At 45.3% G+C, this 20,000-nt stretch overlaps 2 protein-coding genes across 4 annotated transcripts in view; both read left to right on the top strand.

Annotated features, from left to right (window-relative positions):
- Positions 1 to 9,993, top strand: part of prkcab (protein kinase C, alpha, b) — a 107,999-nt gene extending 98,006 nt beyond the window's left edge. For all 3 annotated transcript variants that reach the window (XM_062532125.1, XM_062532123.1, XM_062532124.1), the window contains 8 exons: positions 881 to 1,054; positions 2,390 to 2,481; positions 2,692 to 2,754; positions 4,095 to 4,233; positions 7,042 to 7,122; positions 7,660 to 7,767; positions 8,626 to 8,766; positions 9,806 to 9,993. In XM_062532125.1, the coding sequence (XP_062388109.1) occupies positions 881 to 1,054; positions 2,390 to 2,481; positions 2,692 to 2,754; positions 4,095 to 4,233; positions 7,042 to 7,122; positions 7,660 to 7,767; positions 8,626 to 8,766; positions 9,806 to 9,973 (966 nt within the window). In that variant the 3' untranslated portion in view covers positions 9,974 to 9,993. The remainder of the gene's footprint in view (positions 1 to 880; positions 1,055 to 2,389; positions 2,482 to 2,691; positions 2,755 to 4,094; positions 4,234 to 7,041; positions 7,123 to 7,659; positions 7,768 to 8,625; positions 8,767 to 9,805) is intronic.
- Positions 9,994 to 17,205: 7,212 nt separating this feature from the next.
- LOC134076862 (voltage-dependent calcium channel gamma-5 subunit-like) overlaps positions 17,206 to 20,000 on the top strand; it is a 3,534-nt gene continuing 739 nt past the window's right edge. The window contains exons 1-3 of the mRNA XM_062532127.1: positions 17,206 to 17,401; positions 18,900 to 18,986; positions 19,473 to 19,613. Coding sequence (XP_062388111.1) covers positions 17,206 to 17,401; positions 18,900 to 18,986; positions 19,473 to 19,613 — 424 coding nt within the window. The remainder of the gene's footprint in view (positions 17,402 to 18,899; positions 18,987 to 19,472; positions 19,614 to 20,000) is intronic.

The following is a 20,000-nucleotide window of genomic DNA, read 5'->3' as shown; positions in this document are numbered from 1 at the left end:
TTGCCATTACTATCAATAAGAGCCTTTCAAGTGGTCCCTTAAGGCAGGGGAGTTCAGCTAAGCTTTTGTTCGATACAATTCATCTCAGGCTGTAAGTAATTAAAAAGAGTTGAATCAAGCTCTGACTGAAGCTTTCCTTTGTCACTTAGGTTAACTAGAATCGATTCTCAGATCCAGTTTTGTTGAAAAGAAAGGCGACTTAATGAAAGTGGTCCATGGAAAAATGCAGTTTCATTCAAAAACTTCAAATAAGCGTGTGCTAGTTCAGATCAGCATACCATCAAAGTACTTTTTTAATCTTCATTCATATTTTTGCTGCCTCTCAAGGCCTGTCGAATCCTTGTTTAACAAGACTCAGGGGAATACACTGGGTCTGCATCTTTAAGTACCAATTGATTGGTTTAGGAAGGAACTCTCATCAAGCACTGAATTTTTTTATATATATATTTACATTTTTATCCGTCTGCATGAAGGGCCATGGTTGAAATGACTGTCTTGCACAAATTGGTGTAATTCTGCAGTCTTTCAGAAGGGTTTCTTACAGGGATGTTTACAGTAATGCTAACAATGGTATTCATTGATACTGTACAGTATTTTTACCATCCTATGGTATTGTCCTGCAACATCCCATGGCATGGTCTAGCAGTACAGTAATTTCCCGCATAGAAGCCGCATTGTGTATAAGCCGCAGGGCAGTGTTTTATGCAAGTTAAAAGAAACAAAACCATATTAACTGCCCCCCCCCCTGTATTAACCTCATAGCTGAAGAAATGTTGCAAAATCAATGTACAAGCCGCGGCTAATAGTCGGGAAATGACGGTAGTGCCCCAGGTGACTCGAGTCCTCTCCCCTGTGTGTGGCGTGTGTGTGTGGTGCTCAGGTGATGCTGGCGGAGATGAAGGCCTCAGAGGAGCTGTACGCCATCAAGATCCTGAAGAAGGACGTGGTGATCCAGGACGACGACGTGGAGTGCACCATGGTGGAGAAGAGGGTGCTTGCCCAGCGGGACAAGCCGCCGTTCCTCACCCAGCTGCACTCCTGCTTCCAGACAGTGGTGAGAGACATGCACTGGGCAGGGCAGGGCTACCACAGGCTCACCTGTCCACTGTCTGAGGGACGTGACAGTGTGTATGTGTGTGTGTGTGTGTGTGTGTGTGTGTGTGTGTGTGTGTGTGTGTGTGTGTGTGTGTGTGTGTGTGTGTGTGTGTGTGTGTGTGTGTGTGTGTGTAGGGGTGTGTGTGTGTGTGTGTATATGTGTGTGCGTGTGTGAGTGAGCATGTGTGTGTGCATGCACTTTCTGCCCTCTGTGATGCTGACAACTCCAGTTGCTATGAACACCAAGCAGGCTGGTCTCTCTCAGTCAGCCCCCACCCCTTCTCTCTCTCTCTCTCTCTCTCTCTCTCTCTCTCTCTCTCTCTCTCTCTCTCTCTCTCTCTCTCTCTCTCTCTCTCTCTCTCTCTCTCTCAAATAATAAACTGCAGGGACTGTGAGTCACGGCTCCAGTCACAGAGGCCAGCACAACTCAGCTGTCGTCTTACCGCTCCTCATTACCCTCAGAAGTTGGGCACTGAGCATACAGTAGCGCTGAGAAGAGTTTGTACTGTAGCATAATTAGCAAGTTCAGCTCTTGCCTTGACCCTGGCTTCTGGGAGTAGTTATCTCTGTGACCTCTCTAGAACCGTCCCTCCGTCTTTCAGATGAATTACTATTATTAAATGCCATTTGTGTCAGAGTTGGTCTTCATAACAGCAGTTTGCTACGCTTAGGTGACATTGAATGTGCTTATGTGTGTCTCATGGGACGCAAGTTACTCTGTGTAAATATAATTGTCCATGTGACACTTGACTTGATAATCATTTGGTTCACTTACAATCAGTATTTCAAAACTTTCCATGAGAGGGTGTTGAGGAGTGAATCTCTTAACTCACCGGATGACATATTTGTTTTACAACCGCTGGTCGTATAGCTCTGCCTGCTGTTTCAAGAGGCTCTTTAGTCCGGTGCTAAATGTGCTTATAAACCACTAGACACCTCTTACTCTCATTTCCGCTGAAGCCTTTGGAGCGTCCAGCGGCTCAGTGAAGTGTGCATAATGAGACCCATTAGGACTGCTGTCAGTGGAGCATGTGGCCCTCCTCTCCTGTCCCCTGTCCATCGCTAGCCACTCTGGTCAGATCAGAGGATGACAGTGTGTGTGTGTGTGTGTGTGTGTGTGTGTGTGTGTGTGTGTGTGTGTGTGTGTGTGTGTGTGTGTGCGTGCGTGTGTGTGTGCGTGTGTGTGTGCGTGTGTGTGTGTGTGTGTGTGCGTGTGTGCGTGCGTGCGTGCGTGCGTGCGTGTGTGTGTAACTGTCTTTGTGACGGAGTTGTACCTGTCTGCTGTTGTTGGCAGGACCGACTCTACTTTGTGATGGAGTACATCAACGGGGGAGATCTCATGTATCACATCCAGCACGTGGGCAAGTTCAAGGAGCCACAGGCTGTGTAAGAGACACTCATCTGAACTGAGCTTGGGATTGCAGCAAGTACTCCAAATACTGTATATCCCCACTAGAGTATATCCCCACTAGTTTCATTCTATACTCTATATCATATCTCATGTAGTGTTTGCTATACTTTGTTAAAAATAGAAAGTTGAATAGAAAAATGGGAAGATATTGCTGACTGTCCTTTTCTCCCCATGTCTCCACACAGGTTCTATGCTGCAGAGATCGCGGTGGGATTGTTTTTCCTTCACCGAAAAGGAGTCGTCTACAGGTAGGTGTCACCATGACGATGCTATTGAATGTAACACCTATATTCAGTGTGTGCTCTTCAGTTGTTGATTTGTCCATGACAAATGGAAACACTAGTTCCTTGTAAGTTGTGTATGTGTGTTGTGTTTTGTGCAAACAGGAGAATTGAAATAGAGAGAGTTTGTATGTGCCCTGCCTTTTTGCATTTGTGTGCATTGCATTCCTAATTAGATAGAAATGCAAAGCTTTCATTTCCTGCACCACACGTTGCATAACCAGGATCTTTTTAAGCTGCAGTGGTCCGTTGCGTCAGTGTTGCCATAGGTTTGGGATTTTAATGGTATGTTGCTTAACGCTGAAGCGCCGCTCAACATGGCTCAGGTCCCAAGCTCGTTTAAACTGTGACGAGCTCTAACAGATTGGCAACACCGAATGTGTGGTATCAATATTGTGGTGCAAATGGAGCGATGTGATGTGAGTCATCCCTAAGAGAAAGAGGAGGTGGAGGCGAGAGAGGAGGAGAGAGAGAGGAGGAGAGACAAGAGACAAAAGCTGATGGGCAGGCGAAGAGGAGATGGTTTTTTTTACCGAGGCAGAAAATATCAGAGAGGAGGAGCGAATGAGGGGGAGAGAGAGAGTGTGTCTGAGGCGGAGCGGTGCTTTGTGTGTTGGACCCAAACGGCCTCGCGTTACCTTCAGATCCCCCCTGTGGAGGCCGGCGCTCACCGGGTTTGATCGTCCTCTGCGGTGGCAGAGCTCGACGGAAATACAAATGTCACCTCAGCACAAGCCACCAAAACAAACAAGACAAATAAACAACCCTGAAAACGCCTTGCAAATCAATAGAGAACTCTATAAAGAGACAGTGCAGAGATAGAGAACATAGAACTCTATAAAGAGGCAGTGCAGAGATAGAGAACATAGAACTCTATAAAGAGGCAATGCAGAGAGCATAATAAAGAACATAGAACTTTATAAAGAGGCAGTGCAGAGATAGAGAACACAGAACTCTATAAAGAGGCAGTGCAGAGAGCATAATAAAGAACATAGAACTCTATAAACAGGCAGTGCAGAGAGTATAATAAAGAACATAGAACTCTATAAAGAGGCAGTGCAGAGATAGAGAACACAGAACTCTATAAAGAGGCAGTGCAGAGATAGAGAACATAGAACTCTATAAAGAGGCAATGCAGAGAGCATAATAAAGAACATAGAACATGGTGTCCTTGAGATGTTTGTGGGGGACCCTGTGTGGGTTGTTGTTGTGATGGTGTCTCAGGTAGGTACTGTAGGTGTGGTGAAGCACATCAGGCCTCAGGCTTGACCTTGACCTTGACCGCCTGTCCGCCTGTCCCTCCACAGAGATCTGAAGCTGGACAACGTGATGCTGGACTCGGAGGGCCACATCAAGATCGCCGACTTTGGAATGTGCAAGGAGAACATGTACGAGGGCATGACCACGCGCACCTTCTGTGGGACACCTGACTACATCGCCCCGGAGGTGTGTGTGTGTGTGTGTTTGTGTGTGTTTGTGTTTGTGTGTGTGTGTGTGTGTGTGTGTGTGTGTGTGTGTGTGCGTGTGTGTGTGTGTGTGTGTGTGTGTGTGTGTGTGTGTGTGTGTGTGTGTGTGTGTGTGTGTGTGTGTGTGTGCATGCGCGTGTTAATAACCCTTGAATTCCGCCTATTCTGGACAGCACTCAGTACTCAGACACAAAGAAGTGAAGGTGAGTCAGGAAGTCACTCTCTAACTATGGATGTCTCAAGAGAGGGATCGTATAGTGATTGTAGCCAGCCAATATGAACACCATCCTTTGTCCAGGGCACCGGCGCAGTTGATATAGTCCTACACTTGCATACTGTCTAATGTCTTATTGTGGGACATGTCTCATCAACAGCTCAACGGCAGCTCAGCTTGTCCCATTCCAATTTGCACCAGGCTCACACCCCCGTGTTCCAGCACCTGGTGTGTGTGTACGGTGTGGATAGACATGTGTGAGCAATAATCACTCTGGCCCCATGAGCCAGACTCTCATTTCCGCTGTTTATGTCTGGATTGGAGTCCAGGTGAACTTGAGAGGGAGAATTTTTTAGGCTATTTTTAGCATTTGCTTGCTTGTCAATGTTTGCTGTCGAAAAAGGTGACCCCTGTGGAGTGTGATGTGTACAAGGCCAGACTAGTATGGTCTTGAAAGGACTTCGAAATGACTGGTGTCAGTCAACCTTATACACATGGTAGATTCTACATGCCTTTATTTATACAATGCCACAGGCTTTTGGATGTGCTCATGGTCTCTCCCGGTGCCTTTGCGAGCCGCCGTCATCATTTGTGTCTTCTGACTCTGAGTCATGGCGACTCCGCCGGTGATCCCCGGCGAGCAATCGGAGGCGGGTCGCACCTGCAGAGCCGGAGAGTCTCCGTGAGCTCTGGCTGGACGTTTTCCCGGGGCGGACAGCTCTGTCACTTCTCATCGGGGAGCGGAGCGGCTGAGGAGACAGAGTTATGCTAATGCCTCCCCGAGATCCGTCTGAGGGGGTCACTCTCGTTTCGCTCTCGAGGCAGCGGAGGTGATGGACGCCGGCGCCGCTGGGAGATGCGTCTCCGAGGAGTGGGTGGATAGAGTCTAGCACTGCCTTTGGAATTTGGGCAGCTGCGTTTTATACAGTACCACTTTAGCTGAAATGACTGGTCAGACAGCAGCATCCTGACAGTAAATCAAAGGGAGAGATACGCAAGTAAATACTGACTGGAAGGACTTCTTATTCTGTTTCCAGTCCTGCACGTTTCTAGTGTCTGCAGGGCTTATAAAAGTTGCACACATGCCGTCTTTTCAGCAGCATTCTCACCCAGAGGGTAAACTAATGAAGGTCATCATCACCAATACAAAACTCCATCCCTCTCCTCTCCTCTCTCCTTCTCTCTCTCTCCTTCTCTCTCCCTCTCTCTCTCTCTCTATTTCTCTCTCTTTCTCTCTCTCATTCTCTCCCCCTCCTATCTCTCTGCCTCCATCAAGACTAACATGCTTTGTCAGTGCAGTGATGGGTCTGTGCCCCGAGCCCTGTCAGCTGTAGTCTCTCATGTAAAGAGAGGACTGAGAGCAAAGAGGAGGCCAAGGGAAGCCCACTACTAACCCACTGTGCTGGGATCAGCGGGGTGCCATTAGTCATCTCCTCCACACAGACTCGTGGGATTAATAAACTCCCTTCACTCCCTTAGCAGTGATTACTCAAAGCAGTCAGTCAGATTAGTCAGTGGATATTCCCTCTGTCTTACTACTGACTTTGGAAATAGTCCTGCTTTGGTGCAAATGTCCGATCCTGTCATTGGATCCGTGTTCTTTGTCTTTGACTCATCAATCAGGTAACAGTGGCAATGGTTTCAACAGTTGTGTGAACTGTCTGTGGCATTTTAAGGCCATTTCTGGCATTTCTGTGTTACTTTTGAGTACAGTATATAGATACAGTATAGTAGTTTATCGATTTCTGTTTCATTAAGCACACATGTTACTGTACGTAGAACACAAGCCAGTGGAGCTAGTCCCCCTGGAGAGTAATGACTAGCATCACAGACTCCGAGACTATTTTTAGAAAACAGAGGAAACATCTTTTCAAGCCCCCCGCTTGGTAAACATGGGAATGCTGTACACTGTACAGTGCCCCCTTTGGCTTCCAGGAGTCCATAATTAACAGCTTGGTATTGGTGCGTGTGTGTGTGTGTGTGTGTGTGTGTGTGTGTGTGTGTGTGTGTGTGTGTGTGTGTGTGTGTGTGTGTGTGTGTGTGTGTGTGTGTGTGTGTGTGTGTGTGTGTGTGTGTGTGTGTGTGTGTGTGTGTGTGTGTGTGTGTGTGTGTGTGTGTGTGGAGAGAGAGTGAGAGGTCTGTGTGGGAAGATTGGGACTATAGAGAGAACGTGGTCTTTGTTAAATAGAATGTAAAAATAGCAACAACACAGCCTCTGTAATTTTTCTCTGCAGTTAACAACATGCTTGTATGCTAACGGATCTGTGTCTTGTATTTTACATGGGTAGACTCAACTGAACTGTGTTTGTCCATGAAACAGTCCATTTGCTGTTCAAAAAAGACACTTCATTGTGTCAAAAAGGCATTTCATTGATTCTGTTGAAGTATGTTCTAGCATTTCTACTTCTGACAAGGTCACTTTATAATTGAGATGACATTTCGATTGCGAAAAGTCATCTGTCACCATGGCGACCCTGATGAAGGGAAAAAAGACAATGAGGAGGCAGCGCTGCCATCGCGCTCTGATAGTCGTGAGACGCCAGTGTCATTCTGTGACTCTCCTGTGCTCCCCAGATCATCGCGTATCAGCCCTATGGGAAGTCCGTGGACTGGTGGGCCTATGGAGTTCTGCTGTACGAGATGCTGGCCGGTCAGGTACGTGTACAGCGACGCCCGAAACCTCGCGTCCTCACCAAGCCAATAACACCACTGTCCTGTCCTGTAACCATAACACATGACATGCCATGGTCACTAGTGGCCTGATAGAGCATCTGCTATAACATGATTTATAATAGAGTCATGTCATGTGTAGCTTATAAAACAGGGTTCACATAAGGCCTTACCAAAACTGCCTGTTCTATCACAAATGCAAATTAAACTGAGGATCGTGCTTCTCCCTCCTCCCGGTAGCTCAGCGTTATCAGTCACCATGCCTGATTGTGATGACGGCAAGTGCAGAAACACCAGCTGCTCACTCTAAGAAAAGCGTGCACTGATGAAATTATGTAAGCCTGCCATGTGTAGGTTTATACTGTAGTGTATACAGACACATTTTGTCTCACTTTTTTCATCAGTTATTATGGCGTAGGAAGTTAAACAATTCATTGTCTGTACGTGGGACGGTCTATTCTCGGCAGGTTCATGTCCAGTGCTGTAGCCCGTTAATCACTTCCTGTCTCTCGTCTCCCGTAGCCGCCGTTCGACGGCGAGGACGAGGACGAGCTCTTCCAGTCCATCATGGAGCACAACGTGTCCTACCCCAAGTCCATGTCCAAAGAAGCCGTGTCCATCTGCAAGGGGGTGAGTCACGCCTCTGCCCATGAACCTGTGTGTGTGTGTGTGTGTGTGTGTGTGTGTGTGTGCATGTGCGTGTGCATGTGCATATGTGTGTGCGTGTGTGTCTGCGTCTGTGTGTGGATGTGAGTGTGGGTGTGCGTGTGCCTGTGTTTGTGTGCATGTGTGTGTGTGTGTGTGTGTGTGTGTGTGTGTGTGTGTGTGTGTGTGTGTGTGTGTGTGTGTGTGTGTGTGTGTGTGTGTGTGCGTGCACTGTGCACACAGCCCAAAATCAATGCAGCGGTGCAGAGCGTGGCCCCTCTTTGTCTCGTGGAGAGGGGTGTAGGTGGGAGCTCTCATGTCGGTGTCACATATTGAGCGTGTGTGTGTGAGTGAGTGAGTGATGAGCTGTAATTAAGACTGAAGAGTCTCCCTGTCACCCCGGCCAATGGAATCCACTCAGGCCTTTAATAACATGGCGGACAGATCCCGCGTGTGATTGACATCTCTATTCTGAGCCGGTCTTCATCACTCCCTATTGTTCCTATTGAGTGAAGGGGGGAGAATAGCTTCCCCTCCCCTCTCTGTGCTGTGTGAGAGTGCTCATCTGAAATATGATTCAGAACAAAGACAGATGCGGGGAGAGAGAGAGAGAGAGAGAGAGAGAGAGAGAGAGAATATTCACCAGCGCCATCAGAGGTCGTCAGCGGCCATTTTAGATGAGGCTGAGATGGTGCTGAAATGGGAACATGGGAACGTGCGAATGCACCCAATGAACCTCTTAGTCATGTACTCTGTTCTGTAGCACTGTACTGATCCATTCACTAAGCCTAATGTCCTTCATGTCTTTCCTTTATACACACACGTGTTCACACACACTCTCAGCTGATGACCAAGCACCCGTCGAAGCGTCTGGGCTGTGGGCCGGAGGGGGAGAGGGACATCAGGGAGCAGGCCTTCTTCCGCCGCATCGACTGGGACCGGCTGCAGAACCGAGAGATCCAGCCTCCATTCAAGCCCAAAGTGGTGAGATATCAGTGGGACTCTCTCTCTCTCACTCTCTGTCTTTCTCTCTCTGCCTGTCTCTTCCTCTGTCTCTCTCACTCTCTCTGTCTCTCTCTATCTCTCTCTGTCTGTCTGCCTGTATTTGCTTCACTATCTGTTTTGGTCTGTACTCTCTCTTTGTTCTCTCTCTCTCCTTTTGCTATTTGTACCTCCTGCTCCTCCTTCCTTCTAGTCATGTTTTTCTGTGGCCCTCTCTATCTCCATCTCCCCCACCCCCCCTCTCTCTCTCTCACACACACACACTTTTATGCTTAGAAAGATCTATTTAAGGAAAGAAGCTGAAAATACGTTGCAACATGTACAGTAGTGCTCACTAGCTGTCATAAGATATCACTCAGTCACTCAGGAGAGTCCTCAGCGGCGGTCAGAATGCTGGGTCCTATAGAGGCCGACGCCCGAGGGTCCAGTCTCCTCCACAGAGAACAGAGGGAGGGCGCAGGGCACAGGACGCCTGGATGGGAGATAATGGAAGGGACTTTGTCCCCGCTTCACTGACTCTAAAGATGGGCTACGTGTTGAAAAGGGACAGCTGTGTGTGTGTGTGTGTGTGTGTGTGTGTGTGTGTGTGTGTTTGTGCGTGTGCGTGTGTGTGTGAGTGTAAAGCATGAATGGAAGGAGAAAGCTTTTCTAAGCATCCATCTGATTCATCTCCTCCAGAGGCTAGCGAGTACAGCAGTTTCTTTTTCCCTCTCTCTCTCTCTCTCTCTCTCTCTCTCTCTCTCTCTCTCTCTCTCTCTCTGTATCTGTCTGTCACCTGACCCCTTCCTCCTGAAAGGATTCCATAGTGTTCCTTTGGTCATATCACTTAAGTCTTTCAAAGGCAAGCGCCTAAAATAGCCCTCGCAGATAAAAGAGAGGAAAACAAACATGTCCACTCCATCAGTGTCCATTCACAGATAAGGCCAGCAGAGTAGATCTGTGTCCAGGCCGTACTGGGAGATAGCCTCTGATCTGATGTTTCTGTCCCTGTCTTTTTTTATTTTTTTTTTATTCTGTGCAGTGCGGCAAAGGAGCAGAGAACTTCGACAAGTTCTTCACGCGCGCGCAGCCCGTGCTGACTCCGCCCGACCAGCTCGTCATCGCCAACATCGACCAGAGCGAGTTCGCCGGCTTCTCCTTCATCAACCCGCAGTTCGTCCACCCGTCCCTGCACAGCAGCGTCGTATGAGGGGCCGCCAGACACCAGGAGCCGAGGGAGGGGCTGGAGGGGGGGGGGGGCATTTCGGGACATGCAAATCCAAATGGCTTGTAATTCAAAAAGTCCTTACAGTTGGTCACCATGAAATAATCATTCAAACCCAAAATTCAAAAGCTTATCTGAGGAAAAAGTATGAATTTCCATTTTTGCTTACAGTAATAGCAAGGTCCCCCATTGTGTCAATGCAGTTTGTCAGTGTTTAGCACAAGGGCAAGATTGTGGCATTACCAAAGTCTGTATTGGCAAGTATCTCTAATTAGCAGCCATCTTGAAAACACCTCCAGACAGCTATTTTGGACAAAACAGATCAGGCTCCTATCTGAATGGGCGGTGGTGGCGTAGTGGCTAGGGAACCGGGCAGCCCGACAAGTTGTGGGTTCAAGTCCAGCTGTGTGTCACTGTTGCTCTTGAGCAAGGGACTTCACCCAGAGTTGCTCTTGGGAGACTGGCCTGTAATGACAAGTATACAACATATACAAGTGGCTTTGGATAAGTGTCAGCCAAATGAAATTAATTAAGAAGTACTGAAGTATATAAAGGTATGAGGAGAATCTCATGTATTAAATGGTAAAACTGACATTAGAAGTAAATCGCTGGATTCAGTGTTTAAATCTGACGTGATTCTTCTAGATTTGCTGAGCGTACATGCACCCAACTTCAACGTGCAGGAGAGGCTAAATGTACACTACAAGGCAGACTTCCAGCTCCAGCTCTGCCATCTTTCACATTACAGACACCCCGTTCCTTTGTCCCTCTGTCATTATGTCTCTGGCATTACAAACCTGTTGTACACCAAATGACTTATAATAAGTCCCAAAGGAGAGAGAGAATACAGAGCTAATTGTGTCCATTCTAAGCCCGCACCCTGTGAGTCCCATTTGCAGTGCTCAGCCAGTGTCCGCAGATCTCCCGACGGTCAGTGTTGGTTAGGATCCACATTTCTCCGATTGAAAAACCAGCTCAGTGTGTGTGTGTGTGTGTGTGTGTGTCTGTGTGAGATGACCGCTGCGGTCACGTCCGGCGTGTTATTCGAGGGGACAGTAGACAGGTGTGATACTCTTCCATCCGCAGTATGCCTTTCCCGTCGTGCACCGCCGCCCTCTCTTCTCCCCTTGTGAAGCATGCAGACTTACAACTGTTTTATAGCTCCTGTCCCACCACCAGTTCCCTCCCCTCCTACCTACCTTACTGCCATTTCTATCACAGCTACGGTATTCAATATATCATATATATATATATACAAATATATCTATATTTGTAAAAACTGACGAAATTATTATGTATAAAAATAATAGTGGTCTGTAGTTTCGGGAGTGCCAAAACGAGACGATACCTGCACCCAAACTGTTTTCTATCTTAGTGTGTCTGTATGCATTTAGCAAGTTCCTACTTAGCGACTCTTTTGTGGATATCTCTTCTCTGGACTCTCTGAGTTTGAGCATGACAAGACCCTTTCTGATGCACTCCCCTCCTCCCCTCTGCAGTCTACTGAGGCTGTGGACTTTAATGTGTCCTACCGAGGACCCTCCCTCACATAGCAGAGGTGACCGATGCCAGTTACAGAGTTATAGTTGTTCACAGCGGAGTGTGACAATGCATGGCAAGACGACGTCAACTGATGCGTACATTATGAACTTTGGTGTAAAATAACGTAGAGGAACAGATTGACAGTTGTGGAAGATAAGCTATGAGAGGATTTAAAAGCAGCATTCTGATGACTTGTGCTTCCTCTATCATTCTTAGAGGAGGTGGATGGCAACTGAGCAAATGTGTTTTGATATGAACACACTTTGCACTGCTTCGCAGAAGTCATTTGAGCAGTTTTATTATTTTTTAAGATACCGGTAAGCGGGGGGCACTGCTCGCTAACCAAGTAACATATACAGTACAGCGCGGAAGCACAATGGTGAGATGGTGGACATGCTCACTGGCCGCATGATGCTCGCGGCCCCTCCTCATGGCAGCAGCGGAGCGGTCACCTGCCGTCCGTCCGTTCGTCCTCCCGACGTCCGGAGGGCGTGAGGTGTTTTAGGGCCAGTCCATTAGGGGGCCGTGGTGCTGCCTGCAGGACCCCTGTCGATCCCCCACCGCATGCCTCTTCTCCTCCGAGCCGAAAATACTTAGTAGATTATTCTCTAGGGAGGCTCTGTCTGTCCAGTATCCAATGCCACGCTGAGAGCGTGAGGTTATGTATTACACGAAATATGATTTTTGTTTTGTTTTGTGTGTTTTTTTCCCCTGTACGTTTTTATGTCTTGTTAAGTTACTATTTTGCGTTGTTCTTTTTGGAGTAAGCTCATTTTCATTTTTCATGTCTTGCTCTGTGAGATTTTTTTTGATTGTTTTGTTTTATTTTTGACAACAAAAGGTGTTTACTTTTCAAAAATACACAATAATTGATCTTTATTTTTTGTAAATATTAAACAGGCAGTTTCAAAAGACTAAGTTGCAGATTTTATACCAAGAATTGAATGTGCTTTTACTAACTTAGATGGTGAAATATTTCTACATGTTTAGATTATATATATAAAACAGGAGATTATTTGGCTAAATCTTTGATAGTTTTGGTATCAGAAAACCTTGTAATATGTATTCACATATCACATATTTATTGGCTATATGTTTGTCTTTTAATTTATAATATAGTAGGGTAAGCAGTATCTAAAGACTGACTGTGAAGTGTGGGCTGACTGAATGTGTGCTTGCCTTGATCCTTTATTTGAAGTGGCTCAACATGTCCTGCTTTTATCAAGTTTTTTGTTTGTTTTCGTTTCATTTTGTTTTGGGCTTTTGCTTCATGCATGTAAGGTTAGGCAAAACAAGCATGCAGTAAAATCAAGGTGTTAGCATGTTCCAAAGACCCCAGGTCTGTCAGCATGGATTTCGGATTTCATACGACTTGCCAAGTGAGACGCCTGTCCTGCCTTACACCCCCTAACCTAACTCTCTCTCTCTCTCTCTCTCTCTCTCTCTGTCTCTCTCTCTCTCTCACTCTCTCTCAGTTATATAGCGCGTTTTCTGTTTTCCAAGAATTTGAAAAGGATTCAGTCAGGCATGTCTAAAAAGTGATTCTAACGTTTAGGCTTTGAAGAACTTGGCTGTTTGTGTGCATTGCATTTAGCCTGCTGATGAAAGCTTGTTTAACCCTTTGGTGGAATTCCATCAGGAAACGTTGCTACTGTATCACAAGTCCACACTTATTCTGGAACATGGGCTCGGCATGCTTTGATTGAATTCAGCCAAAACAATCAGATCCATCTCTGCAGTAAATGACACATTGTACGTCATTGTATTCTCATCCACTCTTTGTGCCAAAGCCTACTATTGTACACATACTCTTCTCCATACAAATTCTGATGTGTTATAAGAGTGACTATTCCATGACCAATAGTTAGACCTAAAAAGCCACTATGTAAGGTCATTTCCTTTGCCCTTTAACGAGGTATACTGTAGAAGATTCCGGAATCTTTACCCCTATCCTCTCTCCACATGTGCCAAATCGTGTCTACCCAGATATTATCAGGTGCTCTAACTGGTTAAATTCATCATAATTGATAAAAGCTCGAGTCTTCAGTGATCCTTAAGCATCACGCCATTCTATCAGACTCCTCAGCATATTTGAGAGTAATTATCTACTTGGGTACCAAAACATAACCTGTGGGAGCAAAACCCCTTCAACTTTTAGTTCCATGAACCACAATGACAGAGACAGCCGCTCTGGAACCTTGTCTCACATTGAGAATCATCCAGAATGCTCGTCTTAACCACAAAGTAGGATCTCTTGCACAATCAAATGAAATTCCAGAGTAGATGAACTCGTACACAGGTTCGTCTTTAGATATGCCCCAGGGACAGACTAGCTGCCTGATCTGTGTATCAGGCACAAACCTTGGTACCCCCTCAGCTCGAGATTTCATTTAACCTTTCAAACATACCGATGCCCTGCGAATATGGAGCGAAAAACAAAAGTATCTGGTTTTGCTCAGATAATCATCTGTTGAGCTCATCTTCTCTTTGGAGGGTGAATCCTTGGAGTGCTTTCTGGAATTAGGCTACGTTTCTCTACTTTTAACTCACCTGTTAGGCTGTTTGCCAGGATCCTGCTACAGTACATGTTTTCTTTGTTTATTGTGGTGTGAAGGATACTGTGTATGAATAAATGTATTTAAAAATATTCTGCTTTTGTGGTCTTTGAAAAAGGTAATAGTATGTTTTTTTTTTTCGATACGAAGGACTGTGTATGACTTCACATAAGATACAACACTTTATATGAAACCAGTTTTCAGCATTCTGAATACATTTATAGAAGGTTATAAACCATTCATAAACACATTGTCATTAGTATATCTAACTATGCATGCATTTCATGACTTTGTTCGCATTATGATATTACCGTATAAGCCTTTAAAGCTTAAAGTGTCACATAGCATTTAAGCATTTGACCATTTGATGATAACAATGATGATATCTCTGTTACAAAGTTTTATAGGAGATTGTTGCACAGTAACATCATGCCATGAGTATGTATAAATAGTTATAGTATAATGGCAATAATTATGAGGCTTTATAAAGGATGTATAGTCCTTTATCAATGTGTTTATAAAGCTGTATGAATTATTGGGTTCAAGTTATTGCTGAGTTTTACTCCCTAAACTAAAAACACACAAGGGAAGTCAGAGTTGCTCAAAGATGATAAACATGAATATAAATCATCTCAGCATATTTAGCAGTATGTGGGCACAAATCATTGACTTTGTTCTGGTGGGACAAAATTGCCTTCACCAGCTATAATCATGCTTAATAAATAGTTTGGCCTCCCCCACTGCTCTTTTCTCTAGTGTGGGTCTCGCCTACTCATCATGATAAATGTCAGATAGCTGCCCATGCCTTTTAAAGGCATCAAAAGGATCAGACAAGAGCTGTTCAAATAGAAATGCTACATCTGAGCTCAGATCAAACTTTCAAAAGGAATCAGATCCTTAACACTCCAATACACAGTATACAATACAAAAAAAACTGTGCTAAATGTATTTGCTATTTCAATGCCATGATGATTCAAAGCAGTGCTAACTGATTAAACTCACACTGCACTTTGTTATTTTTCTTTAAATTAACATCTTCAGGCTTTTCATGTGGTATGTTTTTTATTATTATTATTATTTACATTTATTTGCATTGTAAATAAAAACGTCAGACCGTGTACACGAGAAACTGAGATTATTGACTGCAGTATTGACTGAGCAGGAGAGTGAAAGACTGCAAGGCATTCTTCACGTTGACATCACATCAAGTCAAGGGGCAAGTGTTACTTGTCTTTTTTAAATAAACTGAAATGTACACACTTATCTAACTTATGTCAAGCCAAGCTTATACATCACTCCAGTCAGACCATTCTCCGATATTTGTATCGTTAGCGCTTTCTCTGTCATGTTCTGTTTCGACTTGGCAGCCCATATCCATTGTTAAGTTCAAAACGACTGTGGTGCCTGAATGTCCCAATATGTTATTAATTCTGAATATACTGTAGCCTATAAAGGCTAATGAGCTGAAGTAAAAGGACTATGTCCTTCAACAAAACCCCTGCTTTCATGGCGCAAAATGTGATCAGTTGAGTTCTGAGCATACAAGGACTTCACATGTGCGATTTATAATCAGAATGCATACTGTAGCACTGGGCAGCGCCGCCTTCAGTCGAAAGAACCCAACGTAAATGCCTATGGAAGGGAGCAAAGGCAAGACTTGGAAGGTGGGCACGACTTAATCTCACTCTTCCACTGAAACGATTGGGTCACCATCAAACAGACAACTTGGGTTCAGGAAAACGATGCATTTCTAAATCAAGTCACTCATATCCAACTGAGCATGGTGAGGTGCGGGATAAGAAAACAAATATTTTATTTCAACCTCAACCGCACTGCAGCCGAGAAGAACTTGAAACACTGCACAGTTCACGTCTTCATCCCTGTTTAACGGTTCTGACGACAGAAACAGAAATCTCAACTGGTGTGCTCGCTTTGTTTACTCATACTTCCACAGGCAAGAAGAAGTGCAAGGACTGACTCCAACTACACGAACTGAATACGCAGATTACGCATAACAACTCACGCGACTGCAGGTAAAAGTTGGCACCTGCATTCTTTGTTTAGCCTATTTCTTTTTTTTTACTATGTGCAGAGATCCAAGAGGCAATTAATTAACTCCAGCTATTTGATATTTGAGTAGATGCTGATGGAATGTGGAGTGTCACCTGGCGAAGTGATACAACACACTCGTGTTATTATTAAATGTCTGAGCTATGTGTTCAGTATGCTTGATTCTCACCCGCCGCTTCAGATGTTGTTGATCACTAAGAACTGATGTTGAAATGTTTTTGGCAGATTGGCATGGTCATGCTGTGCGTATACTGTATCTAAAATTGGACAGTTCTGAAAGAAAGTTACCATTGACATTATCAGCTGTCGACCGTCTCCAACAGGTGCAACACCCTTACGTTTTGTGGTTATGAACGCCTGAGGATATTATTAAGAGCGTTTTCCATATTGCAGGCATATTGACTCAGATACAGATTGCACATTTACAGCCAACTGTACATATATTTTGGCTAGCTAGGGTTGAACAGTCCTTTGTGTATTTTTGTTCGATTGCTAATTATTCAAGAAGCTATACGCTTTTACTTAACACGAGGAAAGCCACAGAAAAAAGCGTTTGGGGATTTGGCCTTCAGATAACCTGAAGGTCTGAAAGGGCACGCTTGGGGCTTGTCATGCCACCCTTCAGCCCTCAGGTGTCAGACCCGCAAAGCGAACAGAATCCATAACATTCTAAGCAGTCAGGTAGGCCTACTGAGTTATGGCTTTTTAGAGGTAGCATTGTAACTGCTGGTGTGCTGTAATGGGTGGGAAACTCTGATGTATACTGCAATGATTCAGGGGAAATGTGGAGAGAGATGTTCTTTAGTCTTTTATTTTCACGAGTGTCTTTCTGAGGTTCGGCAGTGTTTTTTTTTAACTGACTTTTTAAAAAACTTTTCACACTTCATCATCCTAATACATCACATGCACGAATATTGACGTTGATGTCCACAAGTTCACATTAGTTTGCAACTAATAGGAAGCGGTCTGTTTCGTGCGTCTCTCGACAGGTGCTGTGTGCGCGTGTGCTGCTTACTTTGGCGCGCTCTAGTGTCAGCTGGCGGGAGCAGCATGAGCGTGTGTGGGCGGAAGGCGCTGACGCTGCTGAGCAGTGTACTGGCGGTGAGCGGCCTGGGCCTCCTCGGTGTGGCCGTCAGCACCGACTACTGGCTCTACCTGGAGGAGGGCGTCATCCTGCCGCTCAACCAGAGTGCCGACATACGCATGTCCCTGCACTCAGGCCTCTGGAGGGTCTGCTTCATGGCAGGTGAGAGACTGTGTGTGTGTGTATGTGTGTGTGTGTGTGTGTGTGTGTGTGTGTGTGTGTGTGTGTGTGTGTGTGTGTGTGTGTGTGTGTGTGTGTGTGTGTGGGTGTGGGTGTGTGTGTGTGTATGTGGGTGGGTGTAGGTGGGTGTTTGTGAGGGTGCGTAATTGCATGTGTATGTTTGTGTGAGCATTGACATACACTCTTAAAAATGTTCTTGGGGTGCTATATACTGTAGAACCATGCAGGTTTTAATGAACCCTTCAAAAGCGGTTTAAAACATTTAGGGGTGTCATATGAAGTATGCAATATAGAACCATTTTTTGTCTCTATATACAGTAGCCTAGCACCTTTTTTCTAGGAGTTTCTAGGGGCACAGCAGGAGCCACCTGTAGATCAAGCAACCATCCTTGGAGAGAAGGGGGTACTGTAAAAACATAGATAACTGCAAATACTCATTGGAAAAGAGTAAAAGTCATATATTGAAGTGTTGGTAAAAAAAAAAGAAGTCACAAGGGAAAGGGAATACAGGAATACCAATAATTGGAATCAGTCAAGTTTGCTTATGTTTGTTGACAGTGTTGTCAGAAAAAGTGTCTCCCTTTTTTTTGGGCTTCCTTTTTTTTGTCTCCCTATTCTGGGCTCATAACCACAGCCCTGGTCCCTGATGTTTGGAGGATACAGAGGCTTTTGGCACACTGTGTCATCTTGGAGCAGAGCCTTTGCACAGCACACACCCACCCAGAAAGTGACGATGGCTCACGGCAGGGGGGAGACCAAAGCGCCACCCGGAGCTGTCTGCCCTCGCTAACAATGCCGCCAATTTAGCAGCAGCACCAGACAAGCCCTCATTACATGGGTGGAACTGAATGCGTGGTAAAAACACTGCCTCCCTGACAACTATCACCATGGCAATAGCTAAAGGACATTTTAAGGGGAGTGGGTGGTTTGGGGGGCTGTTTGATCATGGTTTAAGAGCAATACCAGCTGATCTCTGCTTGGGGTTTTATTTGCGCTGCACATGCATCAGTACTTTGCATCTCATTTGCACACCCACCCTGGTCAACTGTTTGGAATTCCAATATGATTCGAATTGTTATCATTAAATGGAGCATGTTTATTTTCAGTTTTTGATTTTCATTGGGATCATTATTTTCTTGCTAAAAAGGCACGCACACACACACACACACACACACACACACACGTACGCGCGCGCGCGCACACACACACACACGCACGCGCAGACTGAGAGGCTGGTAGCTGTCTGCCAATGAGATCTCTGATCGAGATATAATAGAATCAACTTAACATGAATTTATAGATTTTTGGGTATTCAAGAACACAAGTAAGTAATCCATTTGCGGATGAATGATATGAAAATATTCCATATGCTGTGTTGTTTAGGTGCACTTCAGCCTTATGTCTGTCTCTATCACACTTCACCAGTTTTCCCTGTCCTGTTGACATGCACCCATGTGACTCTCAACAACCTGTCTCTCAGGTGAGGAGGTGGGGCGCTGCTTCACCATCGAGTACATCATGCCCATGAATGTCCAGCTCACCAGTGAGTCCACTGTCAGCGTGCTCAGTGAGTCCCGTTCTCTGCTGCCCTCTTCTGGTGACACACACACACACACATACACATCTCAGGGAGCTCATCAGGAATATTACAGAAATGAGTGGAAATAGTGCTAAGGTATTTTGCTAAGGCACTTTGATAAGGTATATAAAATAAAGCCTATAAATAAATAAACTACATACATTACTGAATATGTGTTTCTTCAGAATGCAGTTTCTCAACAGTCTTTCATCAAGTCCCTTTCCGCAGGTGTATTAATCAAGCACCATGCAGTCTGTATTCATAATCTAGGTGCTTGATTTTATACACCTGTGGAAAGGGACCTGATGAAACCCATGAATACCTATATAAATTTGGGCCTGGATGTGTCCATGAATGGCCAAGCTGTTTGTGTGTGAGAATATCTGTGCTAGGTTAGCAGCAAGATAACTTGTGGCTGATAGCATTGCTTACAGTCAGTACTGAGCATTTCTGTTTTGGGTTTGTCCTGTTCAGAGATGATCCGTTCGGCCACACCCTTTCCCCTGGTCAGTCTCTTCTTCATGTTCATCGGCTTTGTGGTCAACAACGTGGGCCATATCAGGCCACATCGCACCATTCTGGCCTTCGTCTCCGGAATATTCTTCATCCTCTCAGGTATCTTATCTACTCACTCTCTCTCTTTCTTTCTCCCTCTCTCTCTCTCACTCCTCCCTCTCTCTGTGTGTCTCTGTGTCTTTATCCATCATTCTCTCTCCTATTATCTGTCTCTCTCTTCCTGTGTTTCTCTCCATAATTTGCTCTCTAGTTCTTTACCTCTTTCCTGTCTCTCTCTCAAACCACTCTCACTCCTCCTTACCTACATACTGGACTTAACTCTGCTTTTGTGTCCTTTACTGTCTTATTACACCCCCCCCCCCCCCCCAAATTCTCATCTCCATCTCTCTCTCTCTCAAATGTCATTACACACTGGACTCTGCTTTTGTGTCCTTTACTGTCTAACTTTCTCTCCCCCCCCCCCTCTCTCCCTCCCTCTCTCTCTTT

The sequence above is a fragment of the Sardina pilchardus genome, chromosome 3, assembly GCF_963854185.1.
Source record: "Sardina pilchardus chromosome 3, fSarPil1.1, whole genome shotgun sequence".
Lineage (NCBI taxonomy): Eukaryota > Metazoa > Chordata > Actinopteri > Clupeiformes > Clupeidae > Sardina > Sardina pilchardus.
This window is presented reverse-complemented; position numbering and strand designations above follow the sequence as displayed.